The sequence below is a fragment of the Gordionus sp. m RMFG-2023 genome, chromosome 1, assembly GCF_954871325.1.
Source record: "Gordionus sp. m RMFG-2023 chromosome 1, tfGorSpeb1-WG-v2, whole genome shotgun sequence".
NCBI classification, from domain to species: Eukaryota; Metazoa; Nematomorpha; class Gordioida; order Chordodea; family Parachordodidae; genus Gordionus; species Gordionus sp. m RMFG-2023.
The window spans coordinates 67,657,684-67,678,122 of NC_088775.1; the positions used below are offsets into that span (position 1 = coordinate 67,657,684).

General features: G+C 27.3%; 1 protein-coding gene across 4 annotated transcripts; it reads left to right on the forward strand.

Moving 5' to 3' along the window:
• The first annotated feature begins 9,884 nt into the window (after window positions 1-9,884).
• On the forward strand, window positions 9,885-12,442 carry LOC135932050 (uncharacterized). 4 transcript variants are annotated; one of them, XR_010573269.1, is made up of 6 exons: window positions 9,885-10,020; window positions 10,111-10,161; window positions 10,246-10,342; window positions 10,381-10,530; window positions 11,956-12,075; window positions 12,117-12,442. XR_010573269.1 is itself a non-coding variant. In XM_065469392.1 (6 exons), the coding sequence occupies exons 3-6, from the start codon at window positions 10,257-10,259 to the stop codon at window positions 12,222-12,224; spliced, it is 450 nt and encodes a 149-aa protein (XP_065325464.1). In that variant the 5' UTR covers window positions 9,885-10,020; window positions 10,111-10,161; window positions 10,235-10,256; the 3' UTR covers window positions 12,225-12,442. The 4 variants fall into 4 exon arrangements, 3 of the variants coding, with proteins under 3 accessions (XP_065325464.1, XP_065325463.1, XP_065325465.1); XM_065469392.1 differs by having other exon boundaries at window positions 10,235-10,342; window positions 10,395-10,530; XM_065469391.1 differs by having other exon boundaries at window positions 10,395-10,530.
• The last annotated feature ends 7,997 nt before the right edge of the window (window positions 12,443-20,439 follow it).

Consider the following 20,439-nt stretch of genomic DNA (forward strand, 5'->3'; position numbering starts at 1 on the left):
TATAGTACGGCTAATTTCATCAACTTTATTAATGGAAATATATGCAGTAGTTTTGTCGTGACCTTTATAACAATACTTACGACCGTTTTATGGTTGAGTTAACATTGTTGTTCATGATTCTATCTTAGAGGGGGATACCAATGTTGACATTGACAGAAATATCTGTCACAATGAGGATGTGATTGTCATTGTGAATCAAAACCTAAATATAAAAAGAAATATATATATATATAAAAGAAATTAATAATAATTAGGAATCACGAAATCATGAAATCAATTTATCTCTTTATTCAAAATTATAACATTATCTAATTAACAAAATTATAAAAGTAAAAATAATAAAAAAGATTAATAAAAATAAAAAATAAAATACAAAAAAGTTAATAATTATGAAAGATCTTTTAATTGGCCTTTTTATACTCTTTTCAATCTTCTTATAACTAATATTCATAACTATTCAAATATAATATTTTTATCACGCGGTATAATCATAAATCCAAAAGAATTCCTTATGCAAATTAAATATAAAGTACAACAAAATCCAAAAGAATTCTTTATGCAAATTAAATCTAACATTTACAACAATATCGTTTTGCGTTCTTCTTTTACCAGTATCCCAAGGCTATTAGCGTACGCAGCGGGGGGGGGCAGGGGGACAAATCCCCCCTCCCCCCCCAAAGCCAAAAAATGCAGATGCCGGATATATTTTTCAAAAATATTTTTGTTTAGAGTGTTGTCCAGATTTAATTTAAAACATTTCCATATTTTTTAATTCGTTTGTAAATAAAAATTTTAACTTGTAAAAATTGATAAGAATATATAAATATGTTATTTTAACAACTTTTTACAAGTCAAATAATTTTATTTTCAAATAAATGAATAAATATGGAAATGTTTTGAATTAAATTTACACTGTACTATATTAATTTATATTTGTTAATATTTATTCCTATCTCATATTAAATATATATTTAATTACATCTATTATCACATTCATCACTAAGTTTATCAATTAATTTCGATTTCAAGTTTTCCAGCGTAATATTATCTTATTATTTTCAAATTTTTAGTGGCGTAATATTTATCTACCATATATAAATTTCTAGTCAAATAATAATTATACTGAAATTGTCCAACAGGGAGAAAGAAATTGAAACCTTGTCCTACGAGATAGAGTCTCCGCCATCAAGCAGTAACAGCTTTTATGGAGTTAGAAGAGCCGATTATTTGCTATTACTAACATATCACAATGGCCTGAAAGAAATTTTTCCTTAGAAGCAGGAAAATTAATGGATTCAATGCTTATTCCAAATTTTTTTTCTCATTAGAATGTACAATTATTTTATGTATTACTTTTCAAAAACATGAAGACTTGATTAAGAAGATGAGAATAGCGGAGAGCATTTTATTAGAATTCAAGGAAATTAGGGCTAATGTTTATGAAGAATTTCATATTTTATATGTTATTGTTAAGTCAAAAGCAGAGCTATACATGTTTAATATTTGTCTCACTCGACATGCAGCAAGGCAAGCTCATAGTTAAAACATTAATATAGGATCAGTAGAAGATAATATCTTAGATACAAATTTATAAACCAAATAAATGAATGGTTTTTAATTCATTATGCAGAACTTACCAATCTGCAAATATTATTTCAATAAAAGCCTTCCCAACCTTTTTCAGATGGTGATAGAAAAAAAAATATTTGTTGGATTTTTATCATGAAGATGTTAAAGTATCTTATGATGCCTTATTAGCTGAATAACTATGTTTATAAGATTAACTATGGTTGATACAGTCCCAAAAAATGCTATGGATGCTCTGCATTATTTCAAACACATTTTAGATTATATTCCCAATGTATTAAAAGAGTTTATATATATATTAGCAACTCTTCCCAATAATAAACTAATGAGAGAACATTCTCATTTTTAAGAAGAATAACAGAGCCCTGCAGAGGTACCATTTGCAGGGCACAACCCGGATTTTTTTAAAGATTTTTACGGCTAAGCTCAATTTTCAGACCCGGCCCGGCCTTTTTTAAAATAAAATCCGGATTTTTTTAAAATAAATTTTATTTATTTTTGATTTTTATAGCTAATAATAACGATTTCAAATATAGGCTGTTTTAAAATATACAGTCCGGCCCGGATATTTTTTTAAAAAAATTTTCAGGCCCGGCCTAGATGTCTTTTTTTTAAATTCAGGCTCAGCCCTGGTGTTTTTTTTAAATTTCGGACCCGGCAATACGGTCCGGCCCGAGGGACGGGCCTGCAGGTCTCTGAAAAACATACCAAGAAGTACAACTTTTGAAAGTAGATTGAAAGGCTTGGATCTTTTGAAAATTCATAGGCATTTGACAACAAGCAAGGATAAGATAAAATTAGCTCAATCCTAACGAAGATTGGATTTTACATTGTAAATAATATAACATACAAAATACAATTATTCCCTATGTGTATTAATTTATATTTCTAACATTTAAATTTTTTATACTTTATATAAATTTAAAGCTCAAAAAATTCAAATTTCTATTTTTGGTCATTTAAGTGATTCTTTATATATAATTTTTTTATAATTCACATTAATTTAAAATTGTGTATTAGAAATGGTTATTAGTCCTAATAAATTTATGCTTGATATTTTTAAAAAACAATAATATTTCTTAAAAAATTTTATTATCCCCCCCCCCCCCCAGACCAAATTCCTGCGTACGCGCCTGCCCAAGGCACAGGCATATCATCTTTATCAGGACGTAATGTGTTTTGTACACTGCTTTGTTAATCCGTCATCACTTTCATCTACAACCCTAAATGATATAAAATTACACATTAATTATTTCATCTCCAGACGACCGCCCAGATTTATTTTGTCGCTTTTTCCATCAAAAATTAAAATGTCAACAAGGATTTGCTCTTAATTTTATTAAATACATGATAAATAATCCTCATTATTTTTTAAAAAAATTATCCTAAATTTACATGTCAATAAAAAAAATATATAAATAATTTGCATATAAGTTTCATTAGTGTTTAATGGCATTTTTGTAATTTAAATTGACAGCATTTTTTTTTTTTACTTAACATAAAAAAATATATATTCCTTATCAAATTCTTTGACAAATAATTTCAGAAATGCAAGACATACATTAAATTTATCTGAAAAACAACAATAACCCTATATAATAAATAACATATTTTTTAGATATAATTTTAATTGATCATATTACAAAAAAAGTATAAGAGTCGGTTATTTTAATTTTATTTGTCATGATTCTCTGATAAGTGGTTGCCCAGGCCTTCCCAGTTTCCCTTAATACGGAATTTACATGTTTTTTTTAATATTAGACTAATTGGTAAATCAGATATTTCCCGTTCATGTGATGATATTAAAAATTTAACTATCTCCGAGGCGGGAAAAAATTTTCAAAATTATAATGGGTAGGACTGGGCTTGGAACCTCAAAATTAATATTAGCTTGCACCTGATTTGGGAATATCTTTTACAAATTATTAAGGGTTGAGCTGGGCTTGATAAACCTTTTTAAATATAAGATCTTGGATGCTTCATAATATTGTGAGCTTGAACCTGGCATGGCATCTATCGTAAAAAATGAATAAAAATCTCATTCCCCGTCATTTTTGACGGGCTTTCTACTAGTATATTCTAATTTATATTTTTAGATGATATATATAGTGTGTAGAATATAACAAAAAACAGAATACTAGAACATATATTTTATATTTTTTTGGATGACCACACCATCTTCTATATTCATACGCATACTTAACTTTTAATATATTCAATTTGAACTACTCGTATATTTAATTTAACTTAGTTAATATTTAAATTGACAGTTAACAATCTTAATATTTCATTTATTAACTTTGTCATTTTACCATTCTAAATATGTTGTAGAAAAAAGAGATATTCTATTTAACATTTTAAAACAGATATAAATTTCGATCTTTTATTTTAATTAAAATGATCCATAGTACTTGATGTCAACTTTCCTACCTACCTTATATCAATATTTCAACTAGATAAATATTCCCTATTAATAGCAAATAGATGGTCAAACCTTCGTGCCATCTATAAACAAAATTTTCGGGCCTGCACAATATTTCCATAATAAAATATTGAGTTAGCTGGTTTTAAAAATTGGCTCAAATCGAGTCGTTTAACAATACTGTATAAAGCATTATATTTGAACTAAAGGATATTAGGGCAACAAAGATTTTGAATTTAATAAATGAGATATCATTGTTGAATCTAATAGTGTAAACATGACTCGAAGCAAGGAAAAGCCATATTTCCGATATTAATATAGGGTAAGTCATCTTATCTTCCTTTTTTCTTAAATTATAAGAAGCATTTTAATAATAGTTTTTTCTAATGATTATAGTATACTATTTTAATTTCTTTCTAATTTTAGCTTAGAGATTCATGATTAAAATTTAGCCTTACCCTACCCCATGAAGTATTAAATATATTTGTAAGTAGTAGATGTGGAAGTTTGTGCCATTGTAGTGAAAAATGTTATGGACCAGCATATAGAAATAATGATCAGAATAGTACAATGCGAGCGATGTGAAAAAGTCAGACAAACAAAAGAGGATGGTAAAACATATAGCCTCAGCATCTAATCTAAGAATTGTATAGGATGATGTTATATCGGAAGAAAAGAGAGATGAAAATATAATGACTTGTTTCAAATGTAGGACTATCGGACAGCAAAGAAAATAATATAATCAGGCAGGGGCGTCGCTAGCCTTTACAAACTCAGGGGGCTCAACTAAAAAACCGCTTTTGTCTGGCCTTCGGCCGAGTTTATTAATATATTATACTTTTTTAAATTTGCTAACTTTGAACAATTATTCATTTCATATTTTATCATTTATTATATTATTGCAACAAAATAAACTCGCATATAAATAATTAAACAATATAAGACATTTCTAAAAATAATAATTTTTAATACAAAATCTATATTTTCAATTGCTGATATAAAAAATTATGCGTCTAAAAAATTACAAGTGATAATAAAAACATATGCCTCAATTGATAATGGTTTTTAAAAACCATAATATTATATAATTATTAGCAACTTACATTGACAAGGTCATTAAACTAATATAACTCCTATTTTAGACAATGTTTTATAGAATGGACTAATAAGGAAAAATTTATAGGCCTAACCAAATCAACAATTCTAGAAAAAGAGAAAACGACCAATCCAAATCATAAAACTATATGATGGTTAGAGCTTCCACTTTGATGACATGATGGAAGGTAGATAAGTAATTGTAAAAATTATTGTGAGATATTAAATTTTTATAAGATTATCTTCCATTTTTATTGATATATAAACAATTACACAGTTGACCATTATTGCTTATCTAAAATATGCAATCATATGATCTCAGCAGTTGTAGTAATGGCCTTAACTTACATCGCCACACACATAATATATGCTGGTTAATTTGCAGTCATAGCTATGATACTCACGATATTAATCAGAATTTATTATGTTAGATAAATTGAAAACTAAAACACTAAAAATCTTTAGAAGAAATTATGCATATATATCAGAGACCTGCAGAGGTACCATCCCGGTTTTAAAATTTTTAGGCCCGGCCCGGATATTTAAAAAAAAAATTTTTTACGGCCCGGCCCGGATTAAAAAATTTAAGGCCCGGCCCTGATATTTTTTTAAAAATTTTTTTACGGCCCGGCCCGGCCCTGATATTTTTTTAAAAAATTTTTTACGGCCCGGCCCGGCCCGGAATTTAAAATTTAAGGCCCGGCCCGGATATAAGTATATTTCATATTTTATTCAGATATTTAATTACAAATTGATACTATAAAAAATTTGTGCAAATAATATTTTTGAATATTAAAGATTCTATTTGTGATTTTTAATTTTTATTTAAAAAATACATGTAAAAAGCTAATATTTTGAGAATATTATATTAAATTTATAAAAATTATAAAACTGTTATTTATAAAAATGGATATTTTGAGAATATACTATATTTTATATTGCATTTATAAAAATAAAACTAATATTCATAAAAATGGTAATAATATTTTGAGCATATACTATATTTTATATTGCATTTAAAAATAATAAAACTAATATATAATTTATAAAAATGGAAAATATTTTGAGAATATAATATATTGTATATAATTTACTATTTAATTTATAAAGTAAAAATAAATCGCTATTTAAAAAAATGCATGTATAATAAATAGTATTTTGAAAATATAATCAAATTGCACAATATTAATATAATTTATTTTATAATATAAATTTTTAACAAAAGAAGATAATTGTATTATATAATATATTGTAAAAAAAAATAATAAAAAACTTTCATGACTCAAGGTAAAATATAATAAATGCAATAAATATTTGACAGTTTGCAAAGTAAAAAACCAGCATGATTGACGAAACCCTATACTCAAGAAAGATATTAAAAATTCACAAATTATCATGAAGAAAGAGAAGCATATCTACCTTTTCAGGTTGAAGATTACTTCTTCTTTCTTTAAGATTTCTTCCAGTAGTGGAAAAATTCCGCTCACAGCTTGCACTTGAAGCAGGAATAGCCAATACCCGTTTTGCCAATTTTGCTAAAATTGGGAATTCGCTTTGATGAGAAGCCCACCACTCTAACAAATTATCCACCTTAAATGTTTCATCTATTTTTTTATTTATGTAATTATAATATTCATCATCGGGTATTGACATATTACCAGAATTACCATCGCCCCATTTGTCATAAAACGATTCAGTTTGTTTAACAACAGTCGTAATTTGACTGGTCGATGGTATTTCATTTACTTCCTGAGCCTCTTGTGATTTAATATAATCTTTTATATAGTTTTCCGTCATCTTGCGATCTGTCCCTGACAGCATACGTAATTGTTTGAATTTGGGACAGAGAAAAAGAGAAATAAAATGATACTTGTGTAAAACAAATTTTTCAATTAAAAAATGCTTTATATTAAGTAATATCAATTTTATTTCTCTTTTTTCGCTTTGAAAGGTATTACAAACTTCAAGAAGTTCATAATACCATATTACCACTTTAAAAAGAGTACAAGAGTCCAACTGTAACTCAACAATAGCTCTGTTAAAATTCTCAAGAATGTTGACTAGATCCTGAAGGATCGGAAAGTCTATAATATAATACTTTTCCGATCCCCCTTGTTCTAGAAGAACTTTTTTAATTTCTTCATTTTGAGAATAAACAGAATTGAGCATACTGTATTTAGAGTACCAGCGGACTTCTATATCTTGATAAAGGGCTTTTAAATGCTGGCATTTATTACTTTGTTTTAAATGCCCCACTAATATTTTAGTATTATCTATTGTTGATTTTATTAATGGGGCATTACTTTTCAAATATTTGGAGTTAAATGAATTTCTTAAAATTGTATTTAATAAATGACAAGAACAATTTAATCGTTCATTTAACTCCAATGCTTTTATAATATTTTTACCTTGGTCTGTAACAAAAATTATATTAATAAAATCGTTATTGTTAAAACTAAAATTATGAAAATTTTTTAATAGTTCATCCTTAACTACTTGGCTAGTCTTAGACACTTCTTTAAATTTAGCGGTAAATAGGTTTCTCTTCACTAACTTCCAGTCATCTGATATATAGTGCATGTTAACTGTTATAAACGAGTTCTTTTTATGGTCATCGCACCATATATCAGTGGAAGCAGCCATAAATCGATTCTTGATTACTGGGGCAATAGTATCAACCAAAATGGTTCTTATTTTATTACATTTTTCTTTAAGGTGGCGTGATAGAGTGGTGGGATGTGAAATTAATGAGTTGATATCTATTTTACCATATGTTGCCCCAACATCGACTAGAGCCTGGCTGAATTCAAGAAACCCATTCCCAGCTATCATTTCGAAAGGTCTAATATATTTTGCGCAAAGTGTTAAGGAATGATCTATAAATTTTTGTTTTAAATATTTCATATTACATTTATAAGTGGGTTTTTAGGTGTAAAAAAAAATTTATTAATTTTCATGGATTTACCATCACATTTATGTCTTTTTAAATGTGATGTACCATGGTTATAATTATAAGATAATAAATTTGAACAATTTATGCATTGCACATAGCCAATATTTTTTTTATTATTATTATCTATGATTATTTTAAATTTAGTCCAAATATCATATTTTAAAGTATTATTAGTATTTTTAAAAGAATAAATATTATTTTTAATTTTGTCAATTATATCATTAGTGTTTTGTGCCATGATATTCCTTTTATTGATTGTTTTGGAAATATTCTAAAAATTTAGATATGAATTATAAGATTTATATTTAATATTAATTTTTACTTTAGCTTCTTGAATGCTTAAAATTGATTGAGTATCACTAATTCTAATGATAATATATATTAAATAATTATTTATATCTTACATTGATTATAAATATCTAATATCAATATTTATTAAATAATGTAGATTGAAATTATTATATTTATTTATTATAATAAATTTAAACTGAATATTATAGTTATAAGAAAAAGTATGTTATTAAAATTTTATATTATTTACAAAAAGATTCCATCTAATTTGAAATAGATTTTATAAACTAATATATGAAGCTAAAAAATATCAATGTACATTTTTATTTTAAAAGAATAATTCAAATTTTGAAATCATTTATTCTGAAAATTTTATCAATGTTTAAATTTAATTTTACAGTAAGATAAAAAATTAGCAAAATAGAATTTTTTATTACTTAAGTCTGTTTATGGGATATATCCACTTCTAAACTATTCTTCTAACACAACTGTTCTAAGTCTAACTTCTAAGTAAGTAATTTAAAATGGAGTTTTCCGGTATCTTTCAGGAAATTAATAATTAGATCGATCTGTGGGTGTTAGGTAGTGTTAACCATCACCCAATATTATATTAATCATAACTATAATATAATATAATCTTATAACCAATAACTCATAATGTAAAATTTTTTATAAAAAATATTAAGGCCCGGCCCGGCCCGGGTTTAAAAATCTTAGGCCCGGCCCGGCCCGGCCCGGCCCGGATATATTTTAAAAAAATCTTAGGCCCGGCCCGGCCCGGATATATTTTAAAAAAATCTTAGGCCCGGCCCGGCCCGGCCCGGATATATTTTAAAAAAATTTTTTAGGCCCGGCCCGGCCCGGATATGTTTAAAAAAAATTTTTAGGCCCGGCCCGGGTATATTTAAAAAATTTAAAATACGGCCGGGCCGGGCTTAGGGCCGGGCTTGCAGGTCTTTGATATATATTGAAGCCTTAAGTTATTTACATAGTAATTATGCCATATTATAAATGAAACATTTTGTAACTATAAAATAAAAACCAGAGTGATATGATAAAAGCAATTAATATTTTATATATTATTGTCGCACCACCTCTGGTTGGTAATAACTTAAAATAATAGTAGTTTGTAATAATATAAAAAATTCGTATTATAAATTTAACTCAAAACTGTTTTTCAAATAAAAAATAGCTTTTCTAAAACACGTAAAAAAGAAGAAGAAGAAAAGATAGCATATTTATTACATCCATTGTGGGATGAATAATATATTTAATTTTTAATAACATTTTAATAAATAGATGGCGTTAAAGAATTGAATGTAAATTGATACTTATATTTATTATCAAACGCATTTATTAGTAAAATTTATTAAAATATTAACTGTAATATATTATTAGCTGTCAAATACGCTCGTAAAAGTGGAATTATATCTAATATTTTTTAACCAATCTATATATATAATCCTCAAAAAATGTCAATCAAATTTAGCCAATAGTTTTCTTTTAAATATTATTTGTCCAATCAAAATGATTATAGCAAATATGATCAATGGTAATCAACGTGAAAACTAAATCATTCATTCACAAATCACTTCCATAAGCCCCAAATCAAGCATTAAAAACATTACTCAAGTATATCTATACTGGGAAAATGAACTTAACTTCTCAAAAAGTAAATCTATTATATTCAATTATTATTTTTTTCAAGATAATTATTTTCTTACGTATAAAATACATGCAACTTAAAATTAAATTATATCAGGCTCAATAGGAAATTATAGGTTACAAAATAATGGAAAGAAAACCAAACAAGGTAAAATTTTTTTTTACAATTTTGATTAAAGATAATATATATAATATATAATTTAATACACATATATAAAAAGTTTTTTCATAGGTTACAAAATAATGGAAAGAAAACAAAATCTTAATGAAGAATATTCAGATGTAGTTTTCATTGTGGATGGTACAAGATTTTGGAGCGAATACTTTAGGTTATTACCTTAATTTATCTGTAACCTATATAATTTAGTGTTTGAAAAATAGAGCCCTTTTATATAGTGGAATGAAAAAATTTTTGCCAGATTGTAATGAAATAGAATTAAAAGATGCCCCAAATCAAGCATTTAAAACATTACTCAAGTATATCTATACTGGGAAAATCAACTTAACTTCTCAAAAAGTAAATCTATTTTATTCAATTATTATTTTTTTCAAGATAATTATTTTTTTCAAGATAATTATTTTCTTACATATAAAATACATGCAACTTAAAATTAAATTATATCAGGCTCAACATGAAATTATATAAAAATATTGTTCAGTCTGGATGGTCAATATTTTAGCAAGATTTGTTCAAACCAATTTAATCAGTCAGAGTACAAGATAATGCCACCCTTAAGATTTTTTATTATAAACATCCCTCTGGCTAAACTGATTTTTATAGGTCGATTGGATCTGATATTAGTGTTGTCAAGGGCCTGTTTTTGATATTACATGTTTATAAAATAGAAATATCTAGGGATCTACCAATATCTTTAACAGATTGAACAGATATTTCGTCTTTTTAAAAATATTATCTGCCAATTATATAAAAAATTTTAACCAATCCGATAAAATTGTTTATTACTTATTATGTATATAGATTAATGTTATATAAATAAGTGATTTATCATTAAAAATATTTTATAATAAACTATAAATGATCATTACAATATATTTAAAGGACTTATGTTATTGTATAATTAAATTATAGATGTTATACTATTAAAAAGTATATGAGATGAGTAGATATATGTATTAAAATTTAAAACCTAAAATGTTTACAGACTATAGATCAGTAATCAGCTATTATTAATTTAATAATTTCAATATTGAATTGGATCAGCTTCCAAATAGTACTTTCGATGCACCTCTAGAGATAGCTAAGCTATATATTTATGCTATTTTATTCATCAATTGTTTGTTTTTTTTGGAATTTATTTTTGCAAACTACAGGCAATTTTTTAAAATTCTATTTGACCTAAGAAAGATAGATATTTTTTACATGATATATTTAATATGCTAAAAATTCCCTTTGGTGCAGATTTTAATGAGTAGTTGAAAATATAAAATTACATCATTTTCTAAGGTTTGAGATGGGTTAGATTTCGAGTTTTTCTCCCACTATAGATCTAGCTCCAAGTGACTCTCAGTTACCATTTACTTTAAAAAGATGACAGTTTCCTATAATTCCCGCTTTTGTGATTACAATAAATAATAGTCAAAGACAAACTTTTAATCATGTAGGCTTATTCCTCCCTGAGCCCGTCTTTGCCCATGGACAACTATATGTGGCTCTTACTAGATGTAAATCTCAAAATAATATGAAAATATGATAAACATTCACACAAAATATCGTATATAATGAAATCTTAAATTCATAATTTGTAAGAAATTTAAAAAAGTCACCAACTTTGTTATTCACCATCAAATCACCAACTTTACATCATCTTCAAAAACGAAACCACCTTGAGCAAAGAAAAAAGAACTTCTTCACCATTGCTAAACCACTCACCAACAACAGTAAATTCTATTTTATAATTTCAATTTACACGTTTTATTTCAGGTTATTTACGGCAAACTACGAGCAAGGAAATTACAACATCATCTTCAAAAACGAAACCACATTGAGCAAAGAAAAGAGAACTTCTTCACCATCGCTAAACCATCTTCCTCACCAACAACAGTAAATTCTATTTTATAATTTCAATTTACACTTTTTTTCAGGTTATTTACGGCAAACTACGAGCAAGGAAATTACAACATCATCTTCAAAAACGAAACCACATTGAGCAAAGAAAAGAGAACTTATATTATTCATCAATCATTGAATAAAAAAGACAATTCATCACTCTTAGTCTTAATGGGTTGGAATTGGCCTGAAGGAGGAGGGGGAGGGGTAAAAAGAATTATCGTAAAAGAACGAATAAAATTCTCATCCCCGTCATTTTTGACGGGTTATCAACTAGTTATATATAATAGAGGATTATAAACTATATATCTACTTACTTTTTATAAAAAACTTATTTGGACCTTGAAAATATTTTTAGGAAGAGGGGTAATTAAATTTAAAAATGAATAAAATAGTTGATTAGTGATTTAGAACTCGAATTGCAATAATAAATCTGTTAATTCTCAATTAATAAATTATTATATATATTTAATTAAGGTTATACAATAATTTAAATAATATAAGTTAAATTAGCTTCAACTGTTAATGCTAAATTAATATTTATGAGTGATATTGAAATTCTATTTTAATCCATAATTTGATTGCAAGCTGATATAGTGAAAATATAATTTATATGTATTAATCTAATCTAAGTATTAGTTTAATAAAAATTTAGATAGTCTTATTAATTTTTAAATAAAAATTAAATTTATATACTTGATAGAATTATAAAAGAAATCGTTCAGGGGGCAATCAAAAACATTTATTTTTAATTCAAAGGGATTTAAGGGGCCATTAAAAAAAATTTTTTGCTTCAGGGGGCTATTCAAAATTTTCAGGGGGCTCGAACCCCTGCGCGCCCCTTTCTAGTGACGCCACTGTAATCAAGGTTATTATATCGAAACCCCAAATGAGACATCAAGATAACGATACTATATATATATAACTTAGATTCATGTAATTCTTTTATTACAAACAAATAATATTAATATATAAAATCCTTAAACAATCCTAATAATCAATATAAAAGTTCACCAGCAATGGGCCGTGTCTAGAACTAACGCCCGTAATATTTAGTAAAATATACTAAAGCTAACACCCGTGATATTTAGTAAAATATACTAAACCTAACATCATGATTATTATTAACATTTTATCACGTGACAATTGAGAAATAAATCCAATAATAGGGAGAACAACCATAGTATAGGAATTAGACAAAGTTACAAAATAGTAATAATTTTTGTAAATTGATTAATTAAATATTAAAATTTTATTTATACACATGCTTATAAATGTATAGAACCTCCATACAAGCAATTCAAATTCATAAAAGATTGTTCATTTATATATAGTTACAATAACCATTAATTTTAAAATATTTATATGTGCCAATTAAATAAAAACAATTTGTAATGAATTTTGAATTTTATCATGTTAATTAAAATGAATTAACCAATCTGGCCTAATTTTTTTTAGGCTCAACTATAGCCCATTTTTTTCAACTCTAATTGTTTTGTCCCAAACTTAAAATTTTATTTATTTTAATAAAAAAGAACAAAAACATTTTTTTGCTTATTTTCTTGTAATTTTTATATAAAAAGTTTTAAGCCATACAACCAATAATGATATTTACAATTTTTATCAGAGACCAATACCCCAAAATAAAAATTTTTCTTTACAAATTTATAAACTGACAAGATGGTTCTGCTAATTTTTCTATTATTTTAATTTACATAACTTAATTTTAAATGTTAAGCAAATAAAAGATAAAGTCTATAAGGTATATAACTTTTTTGTTAAATATATTTGTTATTTATTAGTATTGGAGAATATGTATTAGTACATTGGCTAAAAAAAATAAGCTTCAAATAGTGTATAATAATGTACTTTTATTTGTGTATATAAACTAAATATTTATAAAGATGTATTTATAGTAAAAAAAAATATAAAAATTACTTTTGTGTGTAAATATTAATAGATCACTAAAACTTTTATAGTAAAAAATAAGACTAAAAAAATTATTCTCATAAAATATGTCATAATATAGTTATATATATATAAATATATCGTTTACAGGACAAAACTAAATTATAATGATAATTTTTATTCTTTATATAAATGCAACAAAATTTTTTTTTTATTTCAGGAATAATAAATAAAGGGTCAAAAGCAAGCCATTTGTCATTATAAAAAACAAACACTCTTGTTTAAAGCAATGTTGAGACACATGCAATTTCCACATCTGTTGCCCATGTGCCACTGCAACCCATTTTATTCTTCACAATGTAATCAGTAGTTTTTTGCCCTATAAATCCAGAAAAGTAGTTGGAATGTTGCAGTATAAAAGAAATAATAGCCGTCCTGATCATCTCATGATGTTCCTCGTTATTGCTAATCTCCTTGCTAATACATCTATAATAAAAATTAGTATGCATAATTTAAGTGATAATATAAATTCCTGAATAAACAATTTCCATCACCTAGGACTTGGTCGACCTTATCGGGAACCCCTAAGTTTGTGGATGTTAAATTTTGAGGTGCACTTAAGGTCAGGCCTAAAATTTCAGAATGATAGGTCACGCCTAAATCAGAATGATAGGTCAGGCCTAAAATTTCAGAATGATATTTTTTCCATTCTGATGTTGTTGGCTGAAAAATGGATATTGGATCTTGTATAGATACAATTTTTTCTAAAAAAGTTTAAATCATTATTGTCACACTATAAATTTAAAAGTACTGAATGAAGTTTTGAGAGGTCTATATTTATGTGCAAGTTGATCCACTTAAATTTAATTTTATAATAGAAAATAAAATCTCATAATTGGGCATGACTAAAATACGCGTCCCCGGTCAAACGGGTTTAATTTATATAATATTAATAAAAAATGTTATTTAGCTTTATAAGATGAGTTAAAAAATGTTTTATATGATTAAAAAAAAATGATAACTTAGTAAAATTTTTAAAAATTATTTTTTTACATGAAAAAACTACGCGTCCCTGGTCAAGATACAATTTTTTTTAAAAAATAAAAGCAGATTCATATTTAGCTCATTAAATGAATATTGAAAATGTTTTTTATGATTTAAAAAAAAATGATAACAGTAAAATTTTAAAAAATTATTTTTTTAAATGAAAAACTACGCGTCCCCGGTCAAGATACATTTTTTTAAAAAAAATAAAAGCAGATTCATATTTAACTCATTAAATGGATACAGAAAATGTTAATTTTGATTTTAAAAAAAGTGGTAACTTAGTAAAATTTTTAAAATACTAATTTTTTACATGAAAAAACTACGCGTCCCCGGTCAAGATACAATTTTTTTAAAAAAATAAAAGCAGATTCATATTTAGCTCATTAAATGGATACAGAAAATGTTTTTTTTTGATTTAAAAAAAGTGGTAACTTAGTAAAATTTTGAAAAAACACTTTTTCTTCATTTTTTGACTAAAATACGCGTCCCCGGTGAAGATAGATTATATAAAAATGAATATAAAATCGTGTATAGTTTTTCAAGGAGATTCCGAAAATGGTATTAAATTAATTTTCGAAAAAAAATTTTTTTTGACTAAACTATGCGTCCCCGGTCAAGATACATTTTTTTAAAAGATTCATATTTAGCTCATTAGTAACTTAGTAAAATTTTGAAAAAACATTTTTTTTTTCATTTTTTGACTAAAATACGCGTCCCCGGTCAAGATAGATTATATTTATAAAAATGAATATAGAATCGTGTATAGTTTTTCAAGGAGATTCCGAAAATGGTATTTATAATTTTTTTTGACTAAACTACGCGTCCCCGGTCAAGATACATTTTTTTAAAAGATTCATATTTAGCTCATTAGTAACTTAGTAAAATTTTGAAAAAACATTTTTTTTTTCATTTTTTGACTAAAATACGCGTCCCCAGTCAAGATAGATTATATTTATAAAAATGAATATAGAATCGTGTATAGTTAATCAAGGAGATTCCGAAAATGGTATTTATAATTTTTTTTGACTAAACTACGCGTCCCCGGTCAAGATACATTTTTTTTTAAAAAATATAAGCAGATTCATATTTAGCTCATTAAATGGATACAGAAATTTTTTTTTTTTTATTTAAAAAAAAGTAGAAACTTAGTAAAATTTTGGAAAAACACTTATTTTTTTCATTTTTGGACTAAAATACGCGTCCCCGGTCAAGATAGATTATTTTTATAAAAATGAATATAGAATCGTGTATAGTTTTTCAAGGAGATTCCGAAAATGGTATTAATAATTTAAAAGCAGATTCATATTTACCTCATTAAATGGATACAGAAAATGTTTTTTTTTATTTTTTAAAAAAAGTAGTAACTTAGTAAAATTATGAAAAAACACTTTTTTTTCATTTTTTGACTAAAATACGCGTATATTAAAATTTATAAATAACTATTTAACTTTGTATTAATTAAAGAAATTTTTTCTCTATGATGGTTTTAGCCATAAAAAGTTGGAAATTATTTATTTACACATTTTTATGTTTCCGCTCTTAGCCATGTGAAGGCAACCATTTATAAGAGCTTTTAGGTCTTAGTTAAAAAAACCAAGACCATGGATATATAGCGGGTTTTAAATTTTAAACCTGAAATATAACCATTATATTAGATTTAAAAAATTTAAAATTTATTAATTAAAAAAATAAATTACTCCCCATAATCTAATAACTCATCATCTGAATGATGATCATTATTAGACTTGGGATTAATATCTAATCTAAAAACATCCGACGCCAAGTCAACACAGGGTTCCTGGTTACTTGGTGTCGGCGCCGTTACGGGAATGGGCATTGTGGGTATCGGCACCGATACGGGGATGGGGATTATGGTAATCGGCGCCGATATGGGGATTATGGAAATCGGCGCCGATACGCGAAAGGGCACCGTAAAATTAGGCTCTCGGGCACGGCCCTCTTGACAATATCGGACGATATGATCGCCACCGCATCTGTAGCATCCAGATGCACGTCGAGAGCCACTCGAGGAAGATCCTCTTCCTCACTACCAATAGTTGGTATAATATTTTCCTTTTTCTATTACGTCTTATATTTTTATTATATTTTTTTCAAATTCTTTTTCTTTTTACATCATAATAAATTTTCTTCTGAAAAATCGATAATCAAAAAAATAATATATATAATTCCGAGAAAAAATAAATTACATGAAAAATATTGATAAATTTCAAAAATCGATAATCAAAAATAATATTGATAATTCCGAGAAAAAAAAAATAAATAAATAAAAAAAATGATGAACATAACTCCTCTTAGAGAATGTCTGTTCTATTCCGCATTTGATCTTGGTGTCTTCTCCATCGGCCCTTGGAGGTATCCACAACGCATATGCACCTCCCAGCACGAGCCACTATTGTTCCCTTTATCCATTTTACCTTGTCGTTGTACATTTTGGCCCACACCGGTTGTCCTATCCTAAATTGACCTCTCTGTTCCGTTTGTGTATCGTTTGATCGGCTTTCTTGGGTGGTCTCTTTAATCATTTCAAGATGATTCCGAGCATTCCGTCCGAACATCATCTGTGCTGGGGTTTCTCCTGTAGTCGTATGCTGGGTGTTTAAGACGTAATAGAAAAAGGAAAATATTATAATGGCGACTATGTATACGGAAGAACCCACGATATATATAAAAAAAAAGAGAAAATTTAAATTTGATATAAAATTGTCTAAAATGCCAGCAGCAATTCCTGTTAAAGAAAATAATGACTCATTTACGACTTTTCGAATAAAACTAGAAGCCTACTTTACACTAAATGATATATCGGACAACGAGAAAAAGAGAGCAGCATTGATATCGGCACTATCAACCTATGACTTAAATAAGGTTATTTTAAAATTCGCTCCGAAGTCAATTAATAAAATAAAATACGACGATATGCTAGATTCGCCAATAGACAACGATAAAAAAATTGCACCATTGGAAAGTTTTCAATTTTATAAACGTACCCAAAGGGACGGGGAAACCAATTTAGAATTTCTAAATTCACTAAAATCTTTGGCACTTAAATGCAACTTCAAAGAAAAATATGAAGAGAACTTAAAAATGCAAATAATTAATGGTTTAGAAAGCAAAGATATCACGACAAAGTTATTACTAGAAGAAGATATGGGTATAGAGGAAATTGAAAAACTCCTTCGAACCATGGACTTGATAGACGAAAAGGAAAAAACAAAAGGTATATTTTATTGTCAAGCCGGAAAGGAACAAGAGGAAGACAAAATAGAAAATAAGGAAATAAACTATATACAAGACAATTAAAGGTATAATAGTAATAATAATAATAACAGAGTTCAGGAACGCTACAGTGACAATTATTATCCCCACCAAACGAGATTCGATAACAGATTTACTAGATATAATAATTATGACAACTCGAATTATGGAAGATATAATTACGTTAATCCGCGGTACAAATATGATAATGATAACAAATATAATAATAATGACAACAAATATAATAACAATGATAACTACCGACATAAAAACTGGTACGAAACAATAATTATTATCATAAAAATAAGTATCAATATTCTTACGATAAGACAAGGGGAAATTACAACACCAACAATAATAACTTTAAATACAACGACAATCAATATTACAGTCAGACAAAAAAAACTTGCTTCAAATGCGGTAGCGATAAACATCTGATTAAATATTGCGATCAAAGAGACAAAGAGGAAGATATATCGTATATATACTCGATGGATATCAAATCTTGTAAAGAAAAATTCAAAATCAATTTAAATATAGAAGGTAAGAAAACACACATGATCCTAGATACAGGAGCATCAGTATCAATCATTTCATTAAAGACATGGAATAAAATCAACTCCAATAAAACAATTCATGATTCGGACACAAAATTAAAGACGTACGAAGGTAACGAAATCGCCATCATAGGCAGCGTGGACGTAAAAGTTCAAATAAAAGAAACCATAAAATATCTACCCTTAATAATAGTGAAAGCTGATGGACCCTCATTGGTAGGTATAAACTGGATAAAGGAATTCAGAGAATTGGTATGGAAAGAATCAATATTAGCAGGAACAGAAAACACATACGATAATAATAACAAAATATATTATGTGGAACAAGAATTAAAAGCCTTAACGGAGAAGTATGTAACAATATTCGATAAAAATTAGGGAAATTGAACAATATGGAAGTCCATTTGAGTATAAAAGACGACGCGATCCCAAAATTCTGCGCCCCCAGGAAAATCGCGTATGCCTTAGAAGAAAAGGTGGATGAGGAATTAACTAAATGGATTAATGATGACATAATAGAACCCATAAAATTTTCAGAATGGGCCAGTCCTCTGCTCCCGATAGTGAAGCCCAATGGGAATATTAGGTTGTGCCTAGATTAAAAATAACTATAAATCCATGGATGACGCCGGACATATACCCTATCCCCAGAATACAAGAAATATTCAACAAATTAAGAAAAGGGGAAAAGTTTTCAACCATTGATTTTTCAAATGCTTACCATCAAATAGTAATAGATTCTGATTCGAGGAAGTATTTAGCTATTAACACCCACAAAGGTTTATTCCAATTTAAAAGAATGCCATTCGGAATAACCCCGGTGTCAGCAATATTTCAAAGGACCATGGACCTAATTTTCGGGAAAATGACGGGGGTAGCATACTACATTGACGTTCTAATAATTACCGGTTCTTCGGATGAAGAGCATCTAAAAAATCTAGAGGAAATATTCCAACGAATGTCGGAGTTCGGTCTCAAAGCGAATTTCGAAAAGAGCAAATTCCTTAAAGAAAAAGTAAAATACCTAGGACATGTCATATCCAGCAAAGGTCTTATGCCCTCAGACGAAAAACTAGAAGTGATAAAATATGCTCCAATTCCTGAGTCAGTCAACGAATTGCAGTCACTATTAGGACTTATGAATTACTATCATCGATTTATAAAAAAATTTTCAACAATCGCAGCACCCCTTTATGACTTATTAAAGAAAGGCAACAATTTCCAATGGACGGAAGAATGCGGATCCAGTGTTGAAATCTTAAAGAGATGTTTGACTTATCCTCCAATAATCGTTCATTTTGATCCAGGTAAAGATATCCAACTCACTCGTCTATGAATTGCGTAGGAGCCGTATTGTCTCATATCGAGAAAGACGGATCCGAGAATCCCATAGGTTTTGCTTCACGGACACTATCTGCGGCAGAAAAAAACTACTCAACTATCGAAAGAGAGGCATTAGCGCTTGTATTTGGAGTAAAGAAATTTTATGAATATTTAGTGGGTCAAACTTTTACAATATGAACCGATCACAAACCTCTTATATATATATTTGGTAACAAAAGTTCGGCAAATA

Coding starts and splice junctions, on each gene's coding strand:
- LOC135932050 (XM_065469392.1), top strand. CDS start 10,257: ATGGAAAGAAAACAAAATCTTAATGAAGAATATTCAGATGTAGTTTTC. Junction 10,343..10,394: donor TTTTGGAGCGAATACTTTAG/GTTATTACCTTA, acceptor TTTGAAAAATAG/AGCCCTTTTATATAGTGGAA. Junction 12,076..12,116: donor CATCTTCCTCACCAACAACA/GTAAATTCTATT, acceptor ACTTTTTTTCAG/GTTATTTACGGCAAACTACG.